The following is a 23,541-nucleotide window of genomic DNA, read 5'->3' on the forward strand; positions in this document are numbered from 1 at the left end:
AAACTAACCAAATTCAGAATTAGATTTTAGGCCAACTTTATGAATCTCACAACAGTGACCGTTGAAATCCAAAATTACAATCCCTCGGCAGGTCCTCTTCAGCATTTGCATAAGTATTCTCTGGACTTTATTATTATTTATTTATTCAGTGGCAAGAGTTTAAATTAACACATCACCCTTATCTTACCATCATCATTGCAGTTACCATAGTGATTAGTCTCTGCATGAGTGACTTATTTCTCCTGAGCATGCCCCCTGCTGTTCCATCCACCTACAGTTTGCAGCTTGTAGTGGGAGAGAGCAGAGGAACGCACGCTGATGATTTTCTGAGAGGATAGTAATAAAGCCGTGATAGTAACATGTGTGGCTGAAATGAGAGCAGAGCTGCAGCTGCTGTTTTATCAGAGGAAATCTGCTCTATGTGAGGATTACGAGGAGAACTGTGAGAATCACGTTGTTCCCGACAAAAGCTTGTGGACGGCACTGAGATGAATATTGAAAGTGTGCAGCAACGCAGCTGCATGCTAACAGGAAGAGGTTCTGCAGTCCATTCCCAATATGCAATTTAAAAGGAAGCCTCATGGGAGGAAGGCTGCGGGGCAGAACGCTGCATGATACCCCCACAGGTCTGCTTCTATTCATTATTCATATGTCAACAGTACCTGCATTGCAGAGCATCCAGGGGGAGGCCAGGAGGGCGGTGTGGAGGAGAAGGATAGATATGAATCTATGTATTATATGTGCGCATGCAGGAGAGGCGATAAAGCAGAGAGGGGCAGCAAAATGATTTTCAGCATTTTATAGAGAAGCTAATTTTTCTTGTGTGATGCGCTTTCACAGAGGCTAGGTTATTAGAGCAGCACATTAAGCCATGACACCCCCCAAACACACACACTCTGACAGTCAGGGGAGGAGGGGAAGAGCAGGAGAAGCAGGAGGACGCCTATCTACTATTTCTTATTGTTCTAAAGCTTTGACTCTTGATAGGCTTTTGTCTTTACAACCCCTGCTCCTTCCTTCACCTATCTCCTTCTCATCATCTTTTTCTTCCTCCTTTAACAATTCACTTGAGTTGTTTCTTTCTGCGTTTCAGTATTCTCATGTTATTCGCGGGGGTTAGGGACCGGAGATGTCCGTGAATATGCCGCGAAAAAACCCCTGCCCCCATCTGTCCACATCTCCTCCCCCAACGTCATCAAAAATCTTTTTGATGTTGCTTTGTTCACATTTAATAAAAAAAAAACCTTCTAGGATTGGTCAACATAAAGTATTTTTTTTTAATTTAGAACAAAAGACTGTACCCCAGCAACAGTGCACTTCATGATGCAGATAAGAAGTGTCACTCTGTCTCTCTGTGCCTTAAAATCAGGAGTCTTCGTTAGAAGGCTGGTTTCATCCATATTAAACACATGATCCTGATGATAATTATCTTCAGCAATCATTCTATTTGGCTGCTTCTGATTCATCTGATGCCATTTCTCCATGCAGGGGCATTGAGTGCGGAGGACTCTTTGCAGTTAGACTTGATGCTTTTTTGAGTAAATATGATTTATTAAATGAGAGCCAGTATGGATTCAGGAGTAACTGCTCAACTGCACATGCTGTGATGGAGTTTGTGGAAAATGTTGCAACTGCCATTGATCAAAAACTAAACACAATAGCTGTTTTTGTGATTTAAGCAAAGCATTTGATACCATAGATCACTCCCTTCTGTTACAAAAATGTGAATATTATGGACTTCGGGGTAAAACACACCATTGGCTAAGAAGTTACCGTATTTTTCGGACTATAAGTCGCACCGGAGTATAAGTCGCAGGGGCCAAAAAATGCATAATAAAGAAGAAAAAACCATACATAAGTCGCACTGGAGTATAAGTCGCATTTTTTTCAAGTAATTTATTTTACAAACTGGTTGAAAAAAACGATATTACATCATCCTGGAAGGTAAGTTATAACATTCATAAGTGAATAGAAAACAGGCTGAATATGTGTCAACACATATTCACATATTAGCATCATGAAAAAAACGAAAAGGTGTAGCATTTATATAACATAACAGTTTTATTTAACTATAGCCTCAAGAACTCATCAACTTTGTATCTTTACTGTAATTAATTGCACGCAATCTCACTCCATATCACTAAATCCCTTAAATTCTTCGTCCTCTGTGTCACGTCTGAATAACTAAAGTAAATAAAGTAATTGCATAGATCACCATAAGAGGGCACTCTAGACTTACGGTCCATATCTCATCATTAAAAATTCGTATATAAGTCGCACTGGAGTATAAGTCGCAGGGACATTCAATCTATGAAAAAAAACGCGACTTATAGTCCGGAAAATACGGTATTTGGAAAATCGGGTTCAATATGTAACCATTAACAATACAGATTCTGATTTAGAAAATATTTTTTGTGGACTCCCACAAGGTTCTGTTCTCGGACCAAAGTTGTTTTCAATTTACATGAATGATATTTTTTTATGTCAAAAAAGTTGAAATTCATTATGTTTGCTGATGACACTACTATGTTTTGTTCAGGACAAAATATTGTTGATTTGTTTAATGTTGTCGAACAGGAATTAAATTTGGTTAAAAAATGGTTTGATTATAACAAGTTATCTCTGAATGAAAACAAAACCAAATTTATGATATTTTCTGGAAATAGAAAGGTTGAAAATGTTAAATTAAATTTAAATGAGGTAGAAATCCAATGTGTTAAAGAAATAAAGTTCTTGGGAGTAATAATAGATGATAAATTGTCTTGGAAATCTCATATAAATCATATAAAACACAAAGTCTCTAGATCTATCGGTATTCTGTTTAAATCCGTGATGCACTGAAGAAAAAGAGTTTGTTTCTTGTTTATTGTTCATTAGTCGTTCCGTATCTTTCATATTGTGCAGAGATCTGGGGAAATGCTGGGAAAACTATAAATGAATCATTGGTTAAACTACAAAAAAAGGCTATTCGAATAGTCAACAGAGCAGGATATTGTGAGCCAACAAATTCTTTATTTTGTCTGAATAATAGTTTAAAATTAAAGGAAACTGTTTACATCAAGGTATTAGAAATTGTATATAGAGTAAAACATAATTTGGTTCCATAAAATATACAGAAGCTATTTACTTTAAGGGTTAGTAAGTATAATTTAAGAGGTCTTTATTGTTTTGAACAGGTTAAAGCTCGTACTAATGCTAAAATGAGATGTGTTTCGGTTCTTGGAGTAAAATTATGGAATCAATTGAGTGATGAATTAAAATTAAGTTCTTCACTTTTGCAGTTTAAAAAAAAGTTTAAAACGTAAATGTTTGAATGACTACAACATGCATATGTAACTTGTATTTGTAAATTGTTTTTTCTTTCATATTTAATTCTTTGTTGATCAGCATAAATATTTTTAGTGTTCAAGGAGAGGCATTGAATAAGCTTAATAAGCTTCTGCCTATTCTTTTTTTTTATTGGTTGTTTGTTTTTTTTACTGTATAATGTGTTAATTCTACAAATGGGAACTACACCAATAAACTTGAAACTTGAAACTTCCGCGCTCCAGTCGGAGCTCAGCTGCGCAGCAATACTGCTTAGCACCGTAGCACCTTCTTTAGAAAAAAATTCATACAGGTGTCCTGAGTTTTTGTGACAAACTGGAAGAGTCACGTGACTGAAAAAAAATCTTTTTACTTTTTTTTTTGTTTTTTACTTTCAATTTCTCCTTTCATCTCATTATTGGCTTAAGCGTTATTATCTTTTTTTCTCTTACTGCCCTTATTGCTTTTACTTAACCCTTTAATATCTGAAGCATCGTCCATGGCACTTATATACAAAATGTTAAACATACTGTAACTTTTTAACTGTTAACACGATTACCGTGATTCCAGTAGATTCTGAAGGAATCACTGCTTTTCTCCTTCAGAATCTACTGGAATCACGGTAATCGTGTTAACAGTTAAAAAGTTACAGTAAATCAAAGAACATCAACACTGGAGCTTTGATGTTAAAGGGTTGAAAACACACCTTGTTTCTCTTCTTCCCATCTTTTCCTTGATTATCTTTGGTCAATTTTTCCACATGCACAGCATTGTAAAATTTTCTATTTTTCTTCATTTTACTCTTCATACTGTTTTCTTTCAGCTACAGTAATCCCCCCTTATTCGCGGTGGTTAGGGAGCGGAAACATCTGCGTACATGCTGAATTAGCGAATACGTGAAACCACGGATAGAGAAATGCAAATAAGCGTTTTTTTGAATAAAATACTTTTCTATCTCACCTAGTTTCTTTTTTTTAATAATTCATCTTCAAAATTTGATTACTTTTTTGGGTGCTGTTTTTAACATGTTCTTGTAGCATTTTCTGATGATGGAGGACATATACAAAGAAAATTCAGCTCAAAATTGCATTTCTGAGTATTTCTTTATTTCATTTAAATTCTTTATTTGAATCAGAAGCAGATGAAAAAATGCAGTTTGAAAAAGTGCCTTTTTGTGATGCAAAAAAGATGCTCACGTTCCTGCTCTCAGCAATGAAGAAGGAAGGGGGTGGGGTTTCTCCACACCAATGGTCCCGCCCACAACTTAGAGGTGAGTTTCTAATGAATTCCTGCTGCTCTGCAGAAACTATGTTATAGAAAACGACACAAGTTTTTGATTTTGCCTAAAAACTGAGTAATCATAATTAAAAAAACCCTGGGAACATTTTGAAAATATATCAAAAGATGACCCAAGGGGGACTTTAAAGTCCCTTACAGTCCTTTATCATTTCCTTTGTCCATCATCTTGTATCTTAAACAAAAATCATTGATTAGCTTTTTCCATTTCTTAGATTGAACTTTTTATTTTAAGACTTTCTTCATGCTGAATTCTGTTCTTCTCTCATTCTTGTCCCATTACTTTTATCTTCCGCTGTGTTTACCTTTCCTTTATGGTCTATAATCTTCTCTTCTCTCTTTACCCCCCTCCCCCCAATTTGTCTTCCTCAATAAAATGAAATGACACAACCATCACAGTGGAGGAGCTATTAGAAAAGCTCTGAAAACTTAAAGTTTGTCACTTCCAATAACCCACGCAGATGTGCACACACTCACCTGTCTCTCTTGTGTTTTTTTCCACTCTTTTTCTTTTTCTCTCTGCGAGTGGGTGAGGAGCTGCCAAACCTGTTGAGAGGGAAAAGGACGAGAAGACGTGCTCATGTTGGATAAAAACTAGCTCCGGATAGCGGCTGAATTTCTCTGCACTCAAGCTTTCTGCTGACATCGTCAAAACAAAAGCTTTTCATTTGCTAATCCCCGCTCACCCCATCTGCATGCTTGTGGGGATCTGATGACTCATTTGCAGTTTTCAATGCAAATTAATCATCATCACATTTAACAAAACGACGCTGTAAGAGGTTTGGCTATCACTCACCGGCTCCTTCGTCGTCCAGACTTTTTCTTCTTCCTTTTCTTTGGGCGAGGGGATGGAGAGCTGCTGGATTTCCTTTTCACTCTGAGTGTGTGAAGATGAGGGAAAGTAATATTGTGAGATGACAGGAAACATTGGACACACTTTGGTCTCGCAGTGACAGCTTAAGTTCAGTGTGGTGAACTAAAGTGGCATTTAGGTCACATTTTATATTCAGATCATGACAGTAATGGGCTCATTGCCACTGCAATTTTTCACGTCTTGTACTAATGAGTATGTTCACCAAAATGTCATGTCTGTAAGTCAAATAAAATGAAAAAACTTGCCACACCCACATCATTTACATGCCACCCTAATGTGACACATTGTGGCGTTCAGCTTCAGATTGGCGTTCATGCTTTGCTTTCTTTTAAAGATCAGAAGGAGGGTGGGTGAGTCTCTCTGTTCTGACTGTGAATCTAGATCTCAAGAAGTTTAAATGGTCCATGTAGAGCTGACCAAATGAAGGTACTGCTTTTGAAAATAACAAAAGCTAAAACCTGTTGTTGTGATGCTAGGAGATGTCCTGATGTTTTAATAAAATCTAAATTGCAGTTCCAGGTGGATATGAAAGGGCAAATATTTTTTCTATGGGGATGCTGTGAGCGACAAGTCGTGGCAAACACATTGGAGGGGTCTAGGTGAGACGCAGGTCGTACAGATCATTCAGATCATACAAATTTTTCATTTTTTTAACCACTCTCAAACTCTCCACACTGCAAAATGAGTCTATTGGTGCTATTCAAGTGATAAATGAGCGCTCCTTGCATACAGCCTGACTGTTAAGCCTCGTTTCCACTGAGCACTCTGGTACGGTAAGGAGTGGTGCAATACCGTCCAGTTAATTCTGGTAAGTGTTTCCACTCAGTTAAGCCTTGCTTCTACTGAGCGGTTTGTTTTCACAGACAGCAGACTGCTAGCGTGCCACTAGCTCATTGTGTATCACAGCATCGCCACGGATGGCAAAGAATGTTTGCAGTTCCACTGCAAACCAGGCCTTGCTGTTGTTTGAAGGCATTTTCAATATAGACTCAAGACCAAAAGAGTACACAGGAAACCACAAAAATTTGAATGGTAGCAAGCATTGGGAACAGTTTAAATGATATAAATACTGGCGCTTTCTGCCAATCAACAGGTGGCTATAGTGACCGTTCCATTCCGCTTATCAATGGACCTACAACCGATGGGGGTCTCCAAGAGGTACGGGGTCAGTACTGTTTAATGGGTCCATTATATAACGGAAACACTCAAAATACCGGACTGGACCGTACCGGACTTTAGACATAAGGAAATTCAACAATCAGTGTAGTTTGTGCAGGGATTCACTTCTGTATCACCCTATGCGTACAACATTTACCCGCGGTCAGTAAGGGACCAGTATGCGCAACTTACTAACAACTAAAGTGCTGCTTTAGGGCACCATAGGACAGCATCACTTGTACATCATAAGTGCTTGTAACTTTATCCTTATGAATACTTCACCATACATTTACTTCACACACAATAATGGTACTTTCCATTTTCACAAGGTCCTTTAAGATGGGCACTAGAGCCTCAAGGGAGGCGTAAAACATATCTGCATTCTCTCTAAAGTGCCCAGACAACCCCTGTATGGATGCATGTGTACAACATAGTTTCAACAATATACTTTTAATGTCTTACTTCAAGGAACAGATACAGTAGATTATCTATCAAGAGACGACTCAAATGGCAGAAATTGTCACAGTGGCAACATCTGGTCAAAATGCTTTGCTAGTACCATTTTCACCAGACTTATGGTGCATTTGGAGAGTATTTGGTGTGTTCAATGGAGATTTCCCTCATTGGAGGCAATTTGGAGAGTATTTATTTAATTTTAGCAAATATAAGCTGAGTTTGTTTGGGAAAAAGCACGTAGTGTAGCATTTGCATCCTTCAGTGCAATTCTGACGGTTCAAACCACTAAAACTGATGCAGCTGAATGCAAAATGTTTGAACAGTTTTCTGACCAGACTTTTTCAACTATTAATTCAGAGTTTTTTTCAAATTTAAGCTGAAGATGAAGACATAACTATAGTATCAGCCCACCTGTTGTCGCTGTGGTAGTCATAGTGATAACCTTCATCTTGATAGTCAACGATGTCGGCGTCGTCTTCATACTCAGACGGATAATGGTTCATCCTGGAAACACAAGACACTAGAATCAGAACAGCAACAGCACTTTAACACTTCTAAATGTGGGGGTATCTGCAGAACCTGCTGAATTTTGCCCTGTCTCAGAGAAAACAAAGTGAAACAAAGAAAGCTCTGATTTCACATCCAGCAGATGACTCACACCTCACAGCAGACAGATCAATGAGAAGAAACGCAGCAGCATCACAGCCCAGGTCTGCCCAGCCACTGCTACAAAAACTAGAGGTTAGATACGCCAAAAAACAAGCCTGCCAAGTACAGCTCACACCAACATGTGACTTGTTTGAAAGACCTCAGATCACAGAGTTCTGCTACTAACACCACTAACAATACATAATTTTCTGTTTTAAACTGTGTCAGACATCCCCATCAGCAAAATATTGATTAAGCCATAAAAATCCTTGAAGGATCAACAACTAAGATTACTGGAGACCTTGGTGATGCAGGTGCATCCCTGGGGAAATCTACCAATCAACAAAACATGGGCAGGCACACAATCTAATCAACAGAGCTATGGTTAAAAAAACTCACACTCTTTAAAACACTTATAAACACTTGAAAACTCTTTTCCATGTGTCTATTTGTCATCTTTTTCCTGTTTTGTAAATGGTAAATAGTATATACTTATTCTTAGAGGCCCAAAGTGCTTTACAGTCACTGTACCATTCACACACATTCACACATTGATGTATGTGCTGCCAAACACTGGAAAAACCTATAACCACTAGGAGCAATGTGGGGTACAGTGTCTAACCCAAGGACACTTCAACACATGGACGGACAGGGCAGGAGTCAAACCCGCTAAATCCACAATATTGGAAAATGATCCCTTAAAGAGGCTTTGAGCTTGTAAAACAAACCCCTAGTGTTCAAAGGAATGGACGATTAAACAAAATCTTGACTTCTAATTTATAGTATTTTTATAAATTAAAACTCTGAGACACAAAGAAAACAAATGAAAAAAAACACAAATTCTGACAGATTCTGAATTCAGGTTTATTTTATGTGTTCACTGTATTACCTTCAAAAACCAGACCTCAGTCATTTTTACTCTTCGTTGTCAGATAGGTAACAAATTAGTAAAAAAAAAAAAAAAAAAAAAAAAACTTTGTATATGATATGATCAGACACCACTGAAGATTTCTGAGGAGTACAGTCATGGTTTACTTTGAGAAATAGACATACAAAATGATAGAATCAGAAGACAAATGGCGTTGAGGGCGTTAGTATAGACATTCAGAGAAAGCTGATGAATAGCTAAACAGTCCTTGTCTATACAACGGTAAAGATTAAAATGTAGCTTTAAACTTAAACATCACTGGATTCGAAGTTTTTTTTAAAACAGAAATTATTGTTTCACCAACAAAGCATTTTTTGTTAATTAACTACTACAGAAAGTGAGAGAATTGTTTAAAGCACAGATTATACTGCATATCAATACACATTGTTCACAAAAAAGAATTAATTTACTTCACTCCTTTTTCAACACAACTCTTGCTCGTTAGGAATCCTTTTAAGTTGATTTACTTCTTTTAAAGGAATAGAAAAATATTGAACACCAAAAAAAATAAAACATGGTTGTTAACATGGTTGGAATAGCATGTTAATTTCAATATTTATTTTAAAATCTAAAAAAAAAAAAAAAAAAAATATCTTCCTTTATTTGTTCTTTTACTTTGAAGCAAAACATTGAAACGTTTCAGTGTTCAAATTTTCTCAAATCTGAGTCAGTCTGGGACAAGTAAAAATAAATAAATAAATTACAAAAAAAAGTTAATTGTAAAGTTCCTAGTGGGAAATGACTGCTGACATATAGCTTATTGGTAAGCACTAACACACAATTCTGCTAACTAAATAGAAAATCCCTTTGAGATTATTTTGAGTGGAGATAGACAAATTTAAGACATTAATCTTTCTCTCATAAAAAGACATTTGTTACCTTCTTTGTCCAAATCCTTCATTTCCCATTCTGGCTCAACTTGTGGGATTCATATATTTGTAATAATTCCTCATACTGCACTGTACAAATAGACGAAGCCAACATAGTCATTTACACTGTCCCACTTACTCTCTACTTACTCTGACCTGTTCCCACTTTATCCTCTATGCTGCAAGAAACACATCGAGCAGATCGATTTTTTTGTTCCTCGTAATGTCCTGCTGCTCTGACCTTGCAGCACTATGTTTCAAAGTCAGTTTGTATGGCTGCTTGTTTTTTGAAGCCAGTTATGACGTGAGAAAGATGTATCTGAATTACGGAACAATTTCTTTTTAAAAGACAGCAAATCAGATTATTCGGATCTACCAGGACCATCATGATGGGGACAAAAACACTTAGTGCTAAAAGCCAAAAATCTTGGAGAGGATTTGAAGATATGATCTAATTAGATGGTTTCATCTGACACACAAAAGTCATGTTGGTTCTAATGAGATGATCTAGAGCAGCCTTTTCTTTTATTGGCACTTCTCAAATGGAGCATTTCCCCTCTTTCCGATCAAATAGGAAGTAAGCATAGCAAAATCTAGTTGGTACTTGAACCAGTGCACTGTGACAGTGCTTCAACAAAAGGGTCAGTCCAAACCTGAAACAAAACAAAAACTGATACGTAAAGATGCGATAAACCGAAACTTTGGGCTTAAACCATTGCCTGTCATTGGCCGTATCAATCCCTCCACTCTTGTGTTGCAAATAGGAAGTACCTTAGACTTCTATTGAGAAATAGATGGGGTTCAAAACGGCTGCAGTCGGCTTAAACACACAAAAGATTAAGAAATTAAATGGTTTAAAAACTAAAATAATCTGTGATCATGACAAGGTTGGTAATTTCAGGAGCAGAACTGGAAGAAAATTAACACACGATCCTTTAACCCACATGTGTCAAAGTCAAGGAGCGGGGGCCGGATCCGGCCCTCCAGGTAATTATATCTGGCCCTCCAGATCATTTTATTTTATTGTTATTAATGGCCAAATGTTAAATATTGAACGATATTTAATGCTTAAGTTGATTTATACTGGAATAAAATTCCCACCTTATTGTTCATAATTATGTTAAAAAGTTATGGTTCAAAAGCTTTAAAAATAGACATTCTGCTAGCTTTGTGGACTAAGTTAGCATTTACTAAGCTGTTTTGGCTAATTTAGGCTTTTTCTCAGTCTTTTCGGCTTTTTAAAGTTTAGCTATTTTTTCAGCTACATACCAGCTGTTTTGGCTTACGTAAGTTTTTTTTGTGGCTAATTTGGGATTTAGCTAATATCTATCAGCTTTAGCATTTTTAGCTATTAATTTCATCATCTTCAGCTATCAGCACTAGCATCCTCAGCGGCCAAATTCAGCTTACAGCATTCACACTAGCATTATCGTAGGTAATTCTATATATTTAGTTCATAATTATGTTAAAAGTTACGGTTTTAAAGTTTTACATTTTTAATTTTAGTGTGTTCAATAAATGTTTATCCTGTTTGTAAGGTGTGTTTTGGATTTTGGCCCCTTGTGCGATTGAGTTTGACAACCCTGCTTTAACCCTTGTCCTATCAAAGGAACGTGAACGTTGGGAGTGGGGGGTCATCTGAACCCCACGAGATTGCACAAGGGTAAAAGCAGGAAGGACAATTACATCAAGATTCGCCAAAAAATTCAAGAAACAAAAGCATTTTCCCTTTTTTCAAACGTCTACTCTTTGAAACAAAAAATAAACAAACTGCTGCAAAAGAGACAAACAAAAATCCCAAATTCACCAATTACCATTAATCTAACAGTAAAGTTAGTCAAAACTGATAAATCATCTAAATCCCATCCCTATCTCTAAACCCCTAATTGATTTCAAGCACCAACATCCAGTAAACATCTGTACATCTGTGGTCTCCATGTTAAACGCAGAACAGCTGAGGAGAAAGCTTCCTAATTCAGCAGCTTTTCCCAGGATCTGGCAGTGATAAACAATCACCAAGGCCCCGCTCAGGGCTGCAGCACAAAGTGCTGCAACTCATTCATATCCTCTTTCAGACACTCAGCTGCTGAGGGCCCAGACGTTTTCCACTTGCTACAGAATTATGGTGTGTTATTTTCAGCAGGTAGGCGGAGAATAGGTGCAGGCCGGATTTATTTGGCGGGGGTAAATAGAGCGTTGTTTTTCATAACTTTCTGTGATTTGAAAAAAAAAAGACTGAAATACTTTGGTAAAAGTAAAAAAAGCTTCACTGAAAAAGGAATAAAAGCTACTATTTAAACCGGTCTTTACATTGGTGTTCTGCTGTGGCAAATTTCAGGTTACGTCAAGCAAACACAAGTATCTCAAGGCAGAAAGGTAGACAGACATTTTTTCTAAATAATGTTTTTACATTCAATGTCACATTGTCATCTAAGTGACAAGAATTGGTAAGATAGATTTTTTTTTTATTAAATGCACAGAAATCTATGAAAGTGGTTAGTCTTCATTTTTTAAAAGTTGAGAAAATGACAGCTGAACATGTGGAGTTGAAGAGCATATATACTACTATTTTGTATCACAGAGCTGCAGTCTTTTGATGCATGGTGCAGGAACCATCAGTTTCCATTCATTGGCAGAACACAGAGACAGACGCTTGCACAGGAGTTGGATTATTTGTCCAAAGGTAAAATCTGATTTTTCTGCCATTGCAGAAGGAAACCTGAGTGCCTGAATCGTGGAAGTTATGCAGTTATGATAGCTATCAATGAGAACTCCCAAACTACTTTGACATGTTGGAGAAATAATCACAAAAGATCCCAAATAGTGAAGTTGATGGTTAAGTTGTGAAGCACAAAAGGGCGGACAAGAAAACCTGGTTGTGTTGGAGACAAAGGCTATGTCCGAATTTCCACCCAAAACCCTAAAAATAAAAAAAAAACTATATAGTACAGGACTATAAAGTTCCCTGCATTTTAAAAGCAATTTGAAAACCGTGCTCACTACTTTTTTTTTAAGGCAAGTATGACGTCGCCATTTTCACAGAGTGAAAATCTCCTCAATAAAAGCCCTTTACATCTATTTATCAATCTATTGTGTTCCGATGATGACAATGTTGATGGTATATCAGAAAATTGCATTAAATGTTCAACTGCAATGTATTGTGGTCTATATTTGTCAATGAAGTGAGCATTAATGCATAGTGGCTTTTCGCAATGACTTCTGGGAAATTTCAAGGGCACCAGATTTTCAAATTGTAGATTTGGAACGCATAACAAAATAGCAAACACACTATATAGTTTACTATGTAGTGAGTGGTAAAATAATTCAGCCATAGCCATAGAAATGAGGATGTTTTCTCTCACTTAATGTGAGACAGATAGAGATTATTGTCTGGTGAAAAAGACAGAAAGAGTTGAGTATCATCAGCATAGAAATGGTGAGAAAATCCAAAGGAGCAAATGATGGAGCTCAAATAAAAACTAAAGAAGGTGGAGAACCCAGTGAGAGGTGGTTTCCTCTCCATGTTGCAAACTATAGACCACCCACATTAATAATTTTGGAGTGCTGTCCAAATCTACAATTCCAGAATCCAGTTCCCTAAGCTAATTCCCTATTTTGACACTTCATGAAGTGTAGGATGAAAGCAAGGGGGGTTAAGATTTGTAATGTTGAAGGCTGAAAAATATAATATAAGTGAGAAAGAGTGGCCTTCCAACAAGCTCACTCCTGATTGGCAAAGAGTGGTTATTATAGAAACGCAGACTCAGACCAATTTGCACCAATCACTTCTTACGGACACAGCCTGGGTCCAACATGGTGCTGACGACTAAATTGACTTAATTTCATTGGAGCCACAAGTAATGTTCTATAAGTGATGTCACAGCTTCAGCTGTGCAAAGACATTCTAAAACAAATGGAGTGGTGTCCATTGTGAAATCACACTGGTTAACACAAAAGAGGTTTTTGTTGTGACTGCTGTTTATTTTCAGGGTTTGTTCTGGGAGATGGATTATAACGATAGTGGTCTAATATCAACTCTATGAAAGTGGTGGGAAATTTGCAGTGATTGGCTTTCTTCAGACCCCCCACTACTGGTCAACAGTGTAAGATGTGTCCATTTCTTCTGGTTTAAATGGAAAAGTTTGCAGTGTTCTGTTTTGCTGTCCTACTAAACTAAATCAGAGAAAAAAAAAAAAAAAAAATGAAAGAAATTATTAAAGGATTTCATCAAACAAAGGGATTCTTGAACCTTTGACTAATACAGTATGTACAAACAGCTGAAGACAAAAGAGCCTTTATTTATTTATATATTTATTTTTACAAAACATAAAGCATTCTTTAAAAAGTCTTTTCCAACTCTGGTGCTATCAGGGTTGCTATAAATGTGTGACACTTTGGGTAGCTTTGTCTTTTACTCACCAGGAAACACGACTGAAAGAGGTTTAACAATAACACATTTTTACTGCAAGCTGTAACAGGAGCAAAAAGCTTTAACCTTTCCTTTGCATTGATTAAAAATAAATACTCATAAAACTCTGAGCTTAGCCAAGCCATAAAGACAAACAGATTGAGGAAATAATGAAGACTTTCACTGCAGTTAAACAGAAAATATGAGGTGCACTCCGATCAAAACAACAAAGAGATTAAAACCAAGAAGATGTAAATGTGTTTATCTCAGGGACATTAAGCAAGCAGGACTTTGGTCTTGGGAATCTATTATAAGATTTGAGCCAGAAGTACATCAATTAGTCTTTGAATAGGAACCCTATTTCAAAAATGTAAAATTAAAAATGTGAGTTGTGTTGTACGGCTCACTGAATGAGCGGCTGCTAGAAGCCAATTTCTCCCCTCGTCTGCCTCTGTCACACTGGTCATAGCTGCATTTGACAAAATCATAAAAAAAACACTTTTTTTAAGAACACCAGCTCATCAAAAAACGAGTTAGAGACACCCGAAACGTCAAACAGTCCTTAACCATGTGTCAATATGTGACGACTTTAGAATGAGGATGTGTTGATAAATCAGAAGTCACAAGAATCTCAACTTTGCTACAAAATTTAATGTGCAAAAATAAAGCAAATCTTTAAATACCAAACAGATCTGACTCAGATGTGCCAATAAAGAAAAAAAGTATGGTCTGAACCATAAATGTTAATGTATTCATCCCACTGTACATATCATCCGGTGTAACACCCATCCTCCTCATTTCATCGTGTTCCAGTTAAATGTCAGACACCGGATGAGCTGCAGAAAAGAGAGAATCTCTAACCATGTCTGACAGACAGGAAGCATCAACTTCATTATCATTCACAAGTTCACAGACAGCAGGTCAAGACGCCGCCATCGCACCACCTCTCTCAACAACACTTTTAGAGTGATGGCTTGAGTCAGACGCTGCCATGTCTACATCCTGCTGTTTCCACGTCTTATGGGTTTGAGAGCTGAGGTTGTGGCCTTTTCTGGTTTGTTTCTGTCTCTCTGCAATTCCCTGAACCAGATGAGGCACTCTCTCCTCCTCTTCCAGCTTTGGGCACGAGGGAGACACTAATTGACAATCCCTGTGCCAACTTTAGCCTCGTTGGCTTCAAAATGCCAAACATTCTTTTGAAAGACAACCCATAAAGCCTTGCTTTAAGTCATTTTAAACCATATTACAGTATCACTTTGGGTTAAATATTAACAACTATGTTATTTTGATAAATTTGTCCTGGAACAACTATAACTGTATATGATGATGCACTTGAGGCTGGAATATTGGAATGCCATTTCCAAAAAAATACATTTTCCATTTTTTCCACAAAGTTTTAGGAAAGAGCATTGCATAACATCATCTGCAGTGCCATCTGCAAATCCTAAGTCAAGTTTTACTATGCAGAAAGGAAGTCATGTTCAGAAGCGCTGTTGGGTCCTGTGGACCAAGACTTATTTAAAATTGGCAGTTTCAAAGTGGGAAAGTGTTCTATAAAATCAGACGAGGCCATACATTATTATATACATTATATTTATATACATTGAGGTTTTAAAGGGGCCATACCATGATTTTCTTAAGCCTTTCAGAGTAAACTATATCCATATATATGATCATATATTACCTTCAGAACACTAAAAAACAATTTTTAATGAAATATGAGCAATTTTTGTGGACCGTTTTAGTACCCGGAAGTAAAATGACTTGATCTTTGAGGCCCCGCCTTTCGCTCTTTGTTGGTCCTGCCCATTTCACGTCATCCTTGAGCCTGGCCAAGCCTCTTCAGCGTAACCAAACTTAGTAAACAAAACCACATGACTAAAGATCTCTTCAGTCATTGGCCAGCAGTTATGGGGGCGTGGCAAAACTGAAGGGAGAGATGTATGCGCTGCATCTACAAATGCTTGCCAGGATTTTTCACTTATTCAAACTTTTTATTTTACTGATGGATTTTGAGCTTCTGTATGAAGGCCAGATTCAACACTTTTTACTGTAGCTTTGGTACCGTGGAGGAATCCTGCATGACGGTTACTGGAGACGCTGCAGGTACACACGCTAAAAACACGTCGGTAGAATCAATGTGGATCGGGTTAAAAGTTGTTTTTATTGAGCATTAATTCATCCGACCACATTGTGGTGATATGGCGTTGTTTTTAAGAGAATTCTGTTGGAACTACAAAAGAGCTTTAAGATGACGTCATGGCAGCAGCCCGAGCGTAAGGAGACAGAAAAGCAAATTATACGTTTTTTAGTGGTGTTAAAATAAACGTTCTAACAAGTAAACAGTTGGACCAATTATTTCCTTTCGGCTAACATGACAATCAATGCTCTACATTTGTCCGCGGCTCACCGATCACCTCATTTCTAATGCGTTTACATCACGTGACTGTCGGGTACGGTGGCCGTTTCAGTTCAGTTGTTCCGCTCTCGGTTTGTTTCGTATTCAGACTCAAGAATCTCAGAGCGAACAGATGTTCAGTCCGAATGTAAACAAACTGAGACCACCTCGAAAGATGGGTCTGAGAGCGGTTCCTGACACAGGTGTGGTGCCAAGGTAGTTATCCCCTGCCAGGATACCAATTGACCCTTGACACTATGAAAGAGAAATTGCTTCCAAACGGTCGCTTTAAGTGAAGTTGGGGCCGGTATGATGATGAGATCTGGAGGGTCAACCGTGTTTGTGTGCTCTTCAAAAATGTCAGAGTGGAAAACACTTCACATTTAGTTCCACTTCAAATCACAGTATTCAATTATAGATTCAATTAATTAAAATTCATAAAATGATTCAGAATCATTTATGGATCATAATCGATGCATCTAAAAATGAATTTTTTCCTGCACCACTAAGAAACACTTTTCTTCACGTGGGTGCGCTCTGAAGCACAGAAGTTTGAATTTAAATGTATGTAATGACTTTTTGTTTTAGCATGACTTCTTAAAGTTTTAAAACAAATGTGTATTTTCCAAGTTCTGGCAGCTACGCGCTAACGTGGCTGACTGACGACTATTGGTGACGTCATAGAAACATCTGAACTTGAAGACACTATTTTTCCACAACTTTCCATTTATAGGGATAAATTTAAGGAGAAGAATTCAGATTTGGCCTAAAGCTTCATAAACTCTTAATCTTGATGGTCAGATATCTTTAACTTTTTTGATTAGATTGCTTATCCAGTACAAACAAGCTTCTGTCCCAGATACACCCAGCATGAAAAAAGCAATGCATGAAAAATTGTCTTATCTTGCAGGTAAACATGAGAAATTTCTCCAATTAAAATATTTTCCCATTTAATTTGACTTTGTACATGTATTTAAAAATCAAAATTTTCTTGAACTTGGTTTGTATCACATAAAGAGTCCAGTAAATTTGAATTGATGTGAAGACACTTACACTGGCTGAGGGTGGGACCCATCTCTGGTAATCACACCTTCTTTGTCCATCAGCATTTGTCTGAATGTGCTCACTTTCTGTTGGATTTCCTCCTCCGTGTACCTGAGAAGACAAACATAAAAAGAGTCAAAAATCGGACTTAGACAGCAGGGAAACACTGAGAAAAATGCTGCTCTTAATTGTAAAACAGGGATGAATGAAGGTTGAACTGCCCTCCATCATCACAGTCACAGCAAAAATGACACTCTTACTCATTACAAATTTCAGCCAGTCCAATGATGTATATTAGAAGGACACTGTCACCTTCAGCACTCTGCACGCTGGCAAAGCATGTCATTTTTTTTATTCTGAAAGCAATCGCTCTTCACCTGCTAAGCTGAAGGAAACAAGTCGTAACAAGCTGATGGACACTACCTGCAAAGTCACACACAACAGCTGTTCACACCGTCTACAACAACACACAATAGGGATTTGTTTTGTTTCAAAGTGAATGTAAAACACCTTTTTTTACTTTTTACTTTGGTCTTTGCGGGACAAAGCATGACATAAGTCAAAGCTAGCAAATATGTGTGCACTGTGTTCTGCTTTAGGCTACATTCCTAGCAGTTTGTGAATAAAACAAGAAGCAGGAATCCCAGGCTGCAGGAGCAAGAGTAAAGACAGCTCTGCAAGAAAGATTGGGACACTTAAAACCGATCTATCCAAACAATTTCAGCAGATTCTCAAAGGACAGATCTGCAATGTGTTCGATTTTCCATGGACTGCACAGAGCAGGGACCATCTGAAAACCACGTCTGCACAGGCTGAGGCAATGAGCTGTAACGAGCTACAGAGGTGTAGAAACATGGCAGGGAGAGTTGGAGTGGAAGAAGGAAAAATTAATAAAGCAGCGAAAGGACGACGAGGAGCCAAGCATCAGGGCTGGACAGGTGTTATAACTGCACATCCTCACTTTTATATGCTCATTCAGCATTTGATCATTTGGTAGAAATTGCTGGATCTTTGCTGTACATCAAACTAGTTCTAACATGTCAAGATATTTTGAAGGACGATAAAATTGTTGAATCTTTAATTGTTCCCTAATATCTTCCCTAACTTAGAACTGCAACCCAAAACCGTAGGGAAATTCCCTGCAACTCTGAATCAAACATTATTATTAGGGATTTTCACTCATATTATGTTAAATCTAGATTTAATTATTAATCACTGCTCATAATTATTGCAAGTTGCTCTAATTTTTCTTGTTCTTTATAAAATATGAAACTGAAAATACCACCAAATGAGTGTTTTATTTTTGTGGCAGTATGGCTGGAGCCAATTTAATCTGATTTAAGTTAATTAGTTGCAATAAAAACATTCCTGCTCTACTAAAAGACATAACAACCCTTCATCTTGGTCATCAAACACAAAAAAATGGTTAAGACTATTCCAAGAATTGGGGATTGCAGCCATTACTTTTAAGACCCATAACTCGCCTCAGGAACGGGCAAGAAACTTGCTTTTTTTTCACAACAACCTTATATTTTTTCTCATCGTGACTTGGCTGGATTAAACCATCTGGCAGGCCAGATGTTTGACACCCCTGTTTTAAACAATATGAAAATTAAGTAACATTTTAAAATCAAGTACTAATAGACAATTACTCATCTATATGACCTCTGTAGGTGAAATTGATACAATTGTCTTTTTTTATGTAAACAAACTTTTCTCAACATGAGTTTATTCACTTTATTATAGATTTAGAAGACATCCAAAGCAATAAAACACAGGAGGCTTTTTATTTTGGCATTGTGCTGCAGACATGATCACCAAGTTTAATACAGATGGTAATACTTTTGACAGAGATATCCAACAACTTTTATCCCCAGAATGTTAAAATGATCAATAATGTTATCATTAAACCACTGCTGTGAGGATTCTGTGGATTATGTTGTTTTTTTAGTGCTGATTTTTGTCATGTTTTGTCAGACACCGCAGCTTCGTCTTAATCATCCACAGCTGCCTTCATTTCTGTTAATTGTCTTCAGTGTATTTAAGTGTCTGGTTTTCAGTTCTACATTAGCATTATATGCACAATATTATATGCATAAAACTTAATCGAAATTCTAGAAATGTTGAAAAAACACAATTTCGTAATTACACAGTTACCATTAAATCCTAATTATGCAGATAAACACAAACAACTCACTTGATAAGTCATTCAAAAATGTGGTGATGGATGTGCACAATACTTTGATTTACAGCAGATACATTCAAGTTTCTGCCACAGCACTATAACTTATCATCATCTATCAAAGGAGATCTTGGCACCCTATTCACGCCATGGAGCAGCAAGCTTTGTAGAAGTGGCTACAGATAATGCGATTTTTGAGAAATTGTGGTTGGTGATTTTATTCCTTTGTGTACTAAAGTACTGTCTAAAGTACTTTGTGCAGTGCCCAGGATTTGAGAGGTTAAAAAAATAAAAAATCAGGACACACCTGCATCTCAACTACTTTAACCTTAGTTATCCCAATGAGTTGTTTATATGTTCAATACATGTTAATGCAGCATGCCCATAGAAAAAAAACCTGCATAAAAATTTGACCTCTATGGACTTACTGAGTGCTCTAAACAGGTTTTTTGCTCATTTTCAATGACAGACTGCCCATATCAACCCTTGAGGGCAGTTGTGACTGAGGCTTTAGCAGTAAAAGTATCAAGTGATTGACCCACAGATGCTTTTCTACTAGACAAATATTTACTATTTGGACTCATCCCACCCAGAAGTCAAAGTTGCATTTGTTGGCTACATGGGTGAGGATCATAATGGCCATCTTTGGGAGAATGACACCAGATGGAAGAATTTCACAAAGCCTTTCGTACCACAAAGGTGAAGTCATTGGATCATAACTACCAATTTCATTCATGAGCTCAATTTTTCATAAAAATTGTCACCACATCTGTCATCACAAGCTCTCTGTAGGTGGGGAAGGTATTATTTTCATTCTGCAAGCCCAAACAGCTTTCAACAGGATGATACCCAGAGACCTGCATACAAAAGAAATTAGTGTCTTTGTTACACATGAAAAACTGTTTCTCATTTAATATTTTTAAAAAGTAGACAAGAACATGAGTTCCATAAATTTATTGAATTCTTCCTCCTCCACGACTGCAGGTTACAGGAGGATTCATTTCATAAGCTAAATAGACAGGTCATATCGGCATGAAGACGGCATTAATCTGAGGAGAGTTTGCTTTTTCTGTGATTAACGACAGCAGCCAATACCAAGCTTTCTGAGTCAGTAGCTATCAGCACATTGGCGGTGAGGAGAATGAGATTAGGTGTTGTGGTAAACAGAGAAAGCTGGAAGAGGGACCCACAGAGAGGAAGGCAGCTGGTGTGACGGCAGCGCCTGGTCCTGCTGCATGACAATCTTTCCGGCCAGCACCTGTCAACTAGGCACAATGGAGGGCTGAAGCACACGCTTTATATTCATTGCTTTCCATTCACGCGGAGCAGGAACCATCACTGTGCAGCCGTCGTGTCCTCTCAGCTGCTAGCTGATGATGGAGGTAGAGAGCGACACTGAGTTTCTCCATGTCGCACACTCAATGCGGATGTTTCACTTTGACATCATATCTAGATCTTTTCACTTCAGCTTTTTCCAAATGTTTCACTTAAATTACACTACTCAAAAAATTAGGGATATTGTGAAAAACAGTGTTTGTTTTAGTTTATAGATTTGTGGGATATAGAGGCTATCGTATTGGCGTGACAGACACACCTTGTTTTGTGCTTTCCACATAATGGTTTCAGCTTGTACAGTGTGTGTTATTTATTGTGAGCAAAATAAAAAAAAATCTAAAAGAAAATTCTTTACAATGTGGCATCTGTGGGTGTAAAAAGTTGATCTTGTCAGTAAGTTCTTCTAAGTTCATCATTTAAACAAACACAAACAGACCATGTTGAGTAAAGGACGAGCAGCACCACCCGGTCATAGCGCGCCTTCAGGTTGGTAACAGGCAGTCAGATGTTGCAGGTGAACTTGTTGAGTCTCAAAGTCTCAGACTTGCATCAAAGTCTCAGACTTGCATCAAGACACAGAACTACTGTCAGTTTGTGATAGACCCAGGACCAGAACCTACCAACCATGACCACTACCTAAGGACCTCTGCACTCAGACATGGTTTAGCAAATGCCACACAGCATCAGACCAGTTTACCAGACGTTGAGTTGAATGCCAGACAAATGTTTCAGGTGACTCCACTGACACTGCAGTGAACATTTGCAGTGGACACAAGACCATGTGACCAAGACAATGCAGCAATGGTCTACTGTCCTGTTAACTTATGAGTATAAGGTCACCTTGTACAGATATGATGCTCGTCAACGTTGTTGGAGAAAGTGAGGCGAGCAATATGCTGAGGTCAAAAATGGTCCAAAGGGTTTGTTTTGGTGGAGGAAGTCAACAGTCTGGATATACATCATCAGTCAGCACAAAACTGATTAGGTTTTTGTAGATGGACCAGTCACTGTCCCCCATCCCCCATATTCCACCAGTACATCCCCAAATTTTGTTCATGGAGCATCATGTTTCACCACATGGTGCCAGAATTGTCACAGCTGGACTTCAGGAAGTGGAAGTGTCTCATATGGTATGACCCTTGACCTGAACCCCATAGAGCAGTGGTCTCTAACCCCCGGGCCGCGGATCAGTCTGCAGACGGAAAATAAATAAATAAATAAATAAACTAACTTTGATTATTTCCGTTGAGTTTCTTTTCTTATCCTGGAAGGTGTTTTATTTTGATAGACTTCTGGATTCTGTTCACAACATCCATCTTGGTCATGTGACTTATCGCAGCTACCTGCATGGTTAACTGGATTGCTAAGCTAGTAGCTCAAAGCTACACGCAAAAACCAAAGAAAACATATTTGGAAAGTTTCTTCTGGGAGAAAAGAGTCAGTGAGGAAACCAAAGAAGAGCCTACAACTTAAGAGAACAATAAGTTGCTGTTTGCAGGCAAAACTGTGAGTTTTCCTTGACATATGGAATTATCAAGACAGTTCTTATGTAGCAGAAGCCACTCTAATACTCGGAGACAGACTTGTGACTGTTTCACACAAGCAGGTAACAAAGTTACGGACACAGTGGATTAAAGTTTATATTTAGAAAAAACTAGGTTGCTTCGTTTTTTTTTTTTTTTTTGCCTTATTTATCCATCACACTTTAAAAATCAGACGGAGCAAAAGCCAGCGTCCGATTGTCAGTCTCCACTTTGCAGTTAAAGGGAAAATCTTCACTACAAAGTTCAAACATTTTACAGAGAATGAAGATTCAATCAAATTAAGTAGTAGAAACTTGTAAAAGAAACATTTGAGAGTTATCCTACTGCAAGGCTGAAATTAGGTAGACATCCATTCAGAAACTTTAGCACAGAAAATGTTCCTTTGTGTTGAAAAAATACCCAATAGATGAGGATTCATGTAAACACATAAAAGATAATCGGAGCCTGGATTGATGTTAAAATAGCATTCTATGAGGAAAAAAAATCATGTAATGTTTCCTTTATGGATTTTTTTTTTCAAATCGAAAACGACTTCTTGAAATCAACAATTTTATTTCATTGAATCATCATCATCTGTAACATAGCTACTGATATTTTTAGACTTAAAAAAAAAATCTCTTGTAACAATTTTATTTTAAAAATGGATTTTCATAAACCAGAAGATTGAAAATGTCAACTTCAGCCCCGTTGAGACCGATCCGTGAAAACATTCTCCAATTTTAACCGGTCTGTGGCCTGAAGAAGATTGGGGACCACTGCCATTGAGCACATGTGGGACAACTAAAGCAGGATTGGATGTTCGTAACCCAAGTGATCTGCAGAACTGCATGTAGCACGTGTGGAAGAGCCTCAGAACATCATGAGTCTGGAGAGGAGCATGAGATGTCTCTGTTAAGTTTTAATTGCAGCAAATGGTGGAAAAACCCGCTTTTGACATGGTCAATTTTTATTATTGGGGGCTATAGTTATTATTGTCTTAATTTGTTAGGTAGAAGACATCAAACTAATGAAAATATAGTTTCTTATCATTCATATTACTATTATTGAAAGGAACTTTTATTTATTTTATTGAAATTCAGACCAAATAGAAAAAGC

At 37.5% G+C, this 23,541-nt stretch overlaps 1 protein-coding gene across 3 annotated transcripts in view; it reads right to left on the reverse strand.

Annotated features, from left to right (window-relative positions):
• The window catches only part of srrm3 (serine/arginine repetitive matrix 3), a 105,227-nt gene that overhangs the window by 19,888 nt on the left and 61,798 nt on the right, over positions 1-23,541 (reverse strand). For all 3 annotated transcript variants that reach the window (XR_002917881.2, XM_024261664.2, XM_024261665.2), the window contains exons 3-6: positions 17,395-17,496; positions 7,502-7,594; positions 5,399-5,479; positions 5,080-5,148 (exon numbers count right to left, since the gene is read on the reverse strand). Coding sequence is in view for 2 of the 3 variants with exons in the window: in XM_024261664.2 (XP_024117432.1) it covers positions 5,080-5,148; positions 5,399-5,479; positions 7,502-7,594; positions 17,395-17,496 (345 nt within the window). In the remaining variant the exon portion in view is untranslated. The remainder of the gene's footprint in view (positions 1-5,079; positions 5,149-5,398; positions 5,480-7,501; positions 7,595-17,394; positions 17,497-23,541) is intronic.

Source organism: Oryzias melastigma, linkage group LG14, assembly GCF_002922805.2.
Source record: "Oryzias melastigma strain HK-1 linkage group LG14, ASM292280v2, whole genome shotgun sequence".
Lineage (NCBI taxonomy): Eukaryota > Metazoa > Chordata > Actinopteri > Beloniformes > Adrianichthyidae > Oryzias > Oryzias melastigma.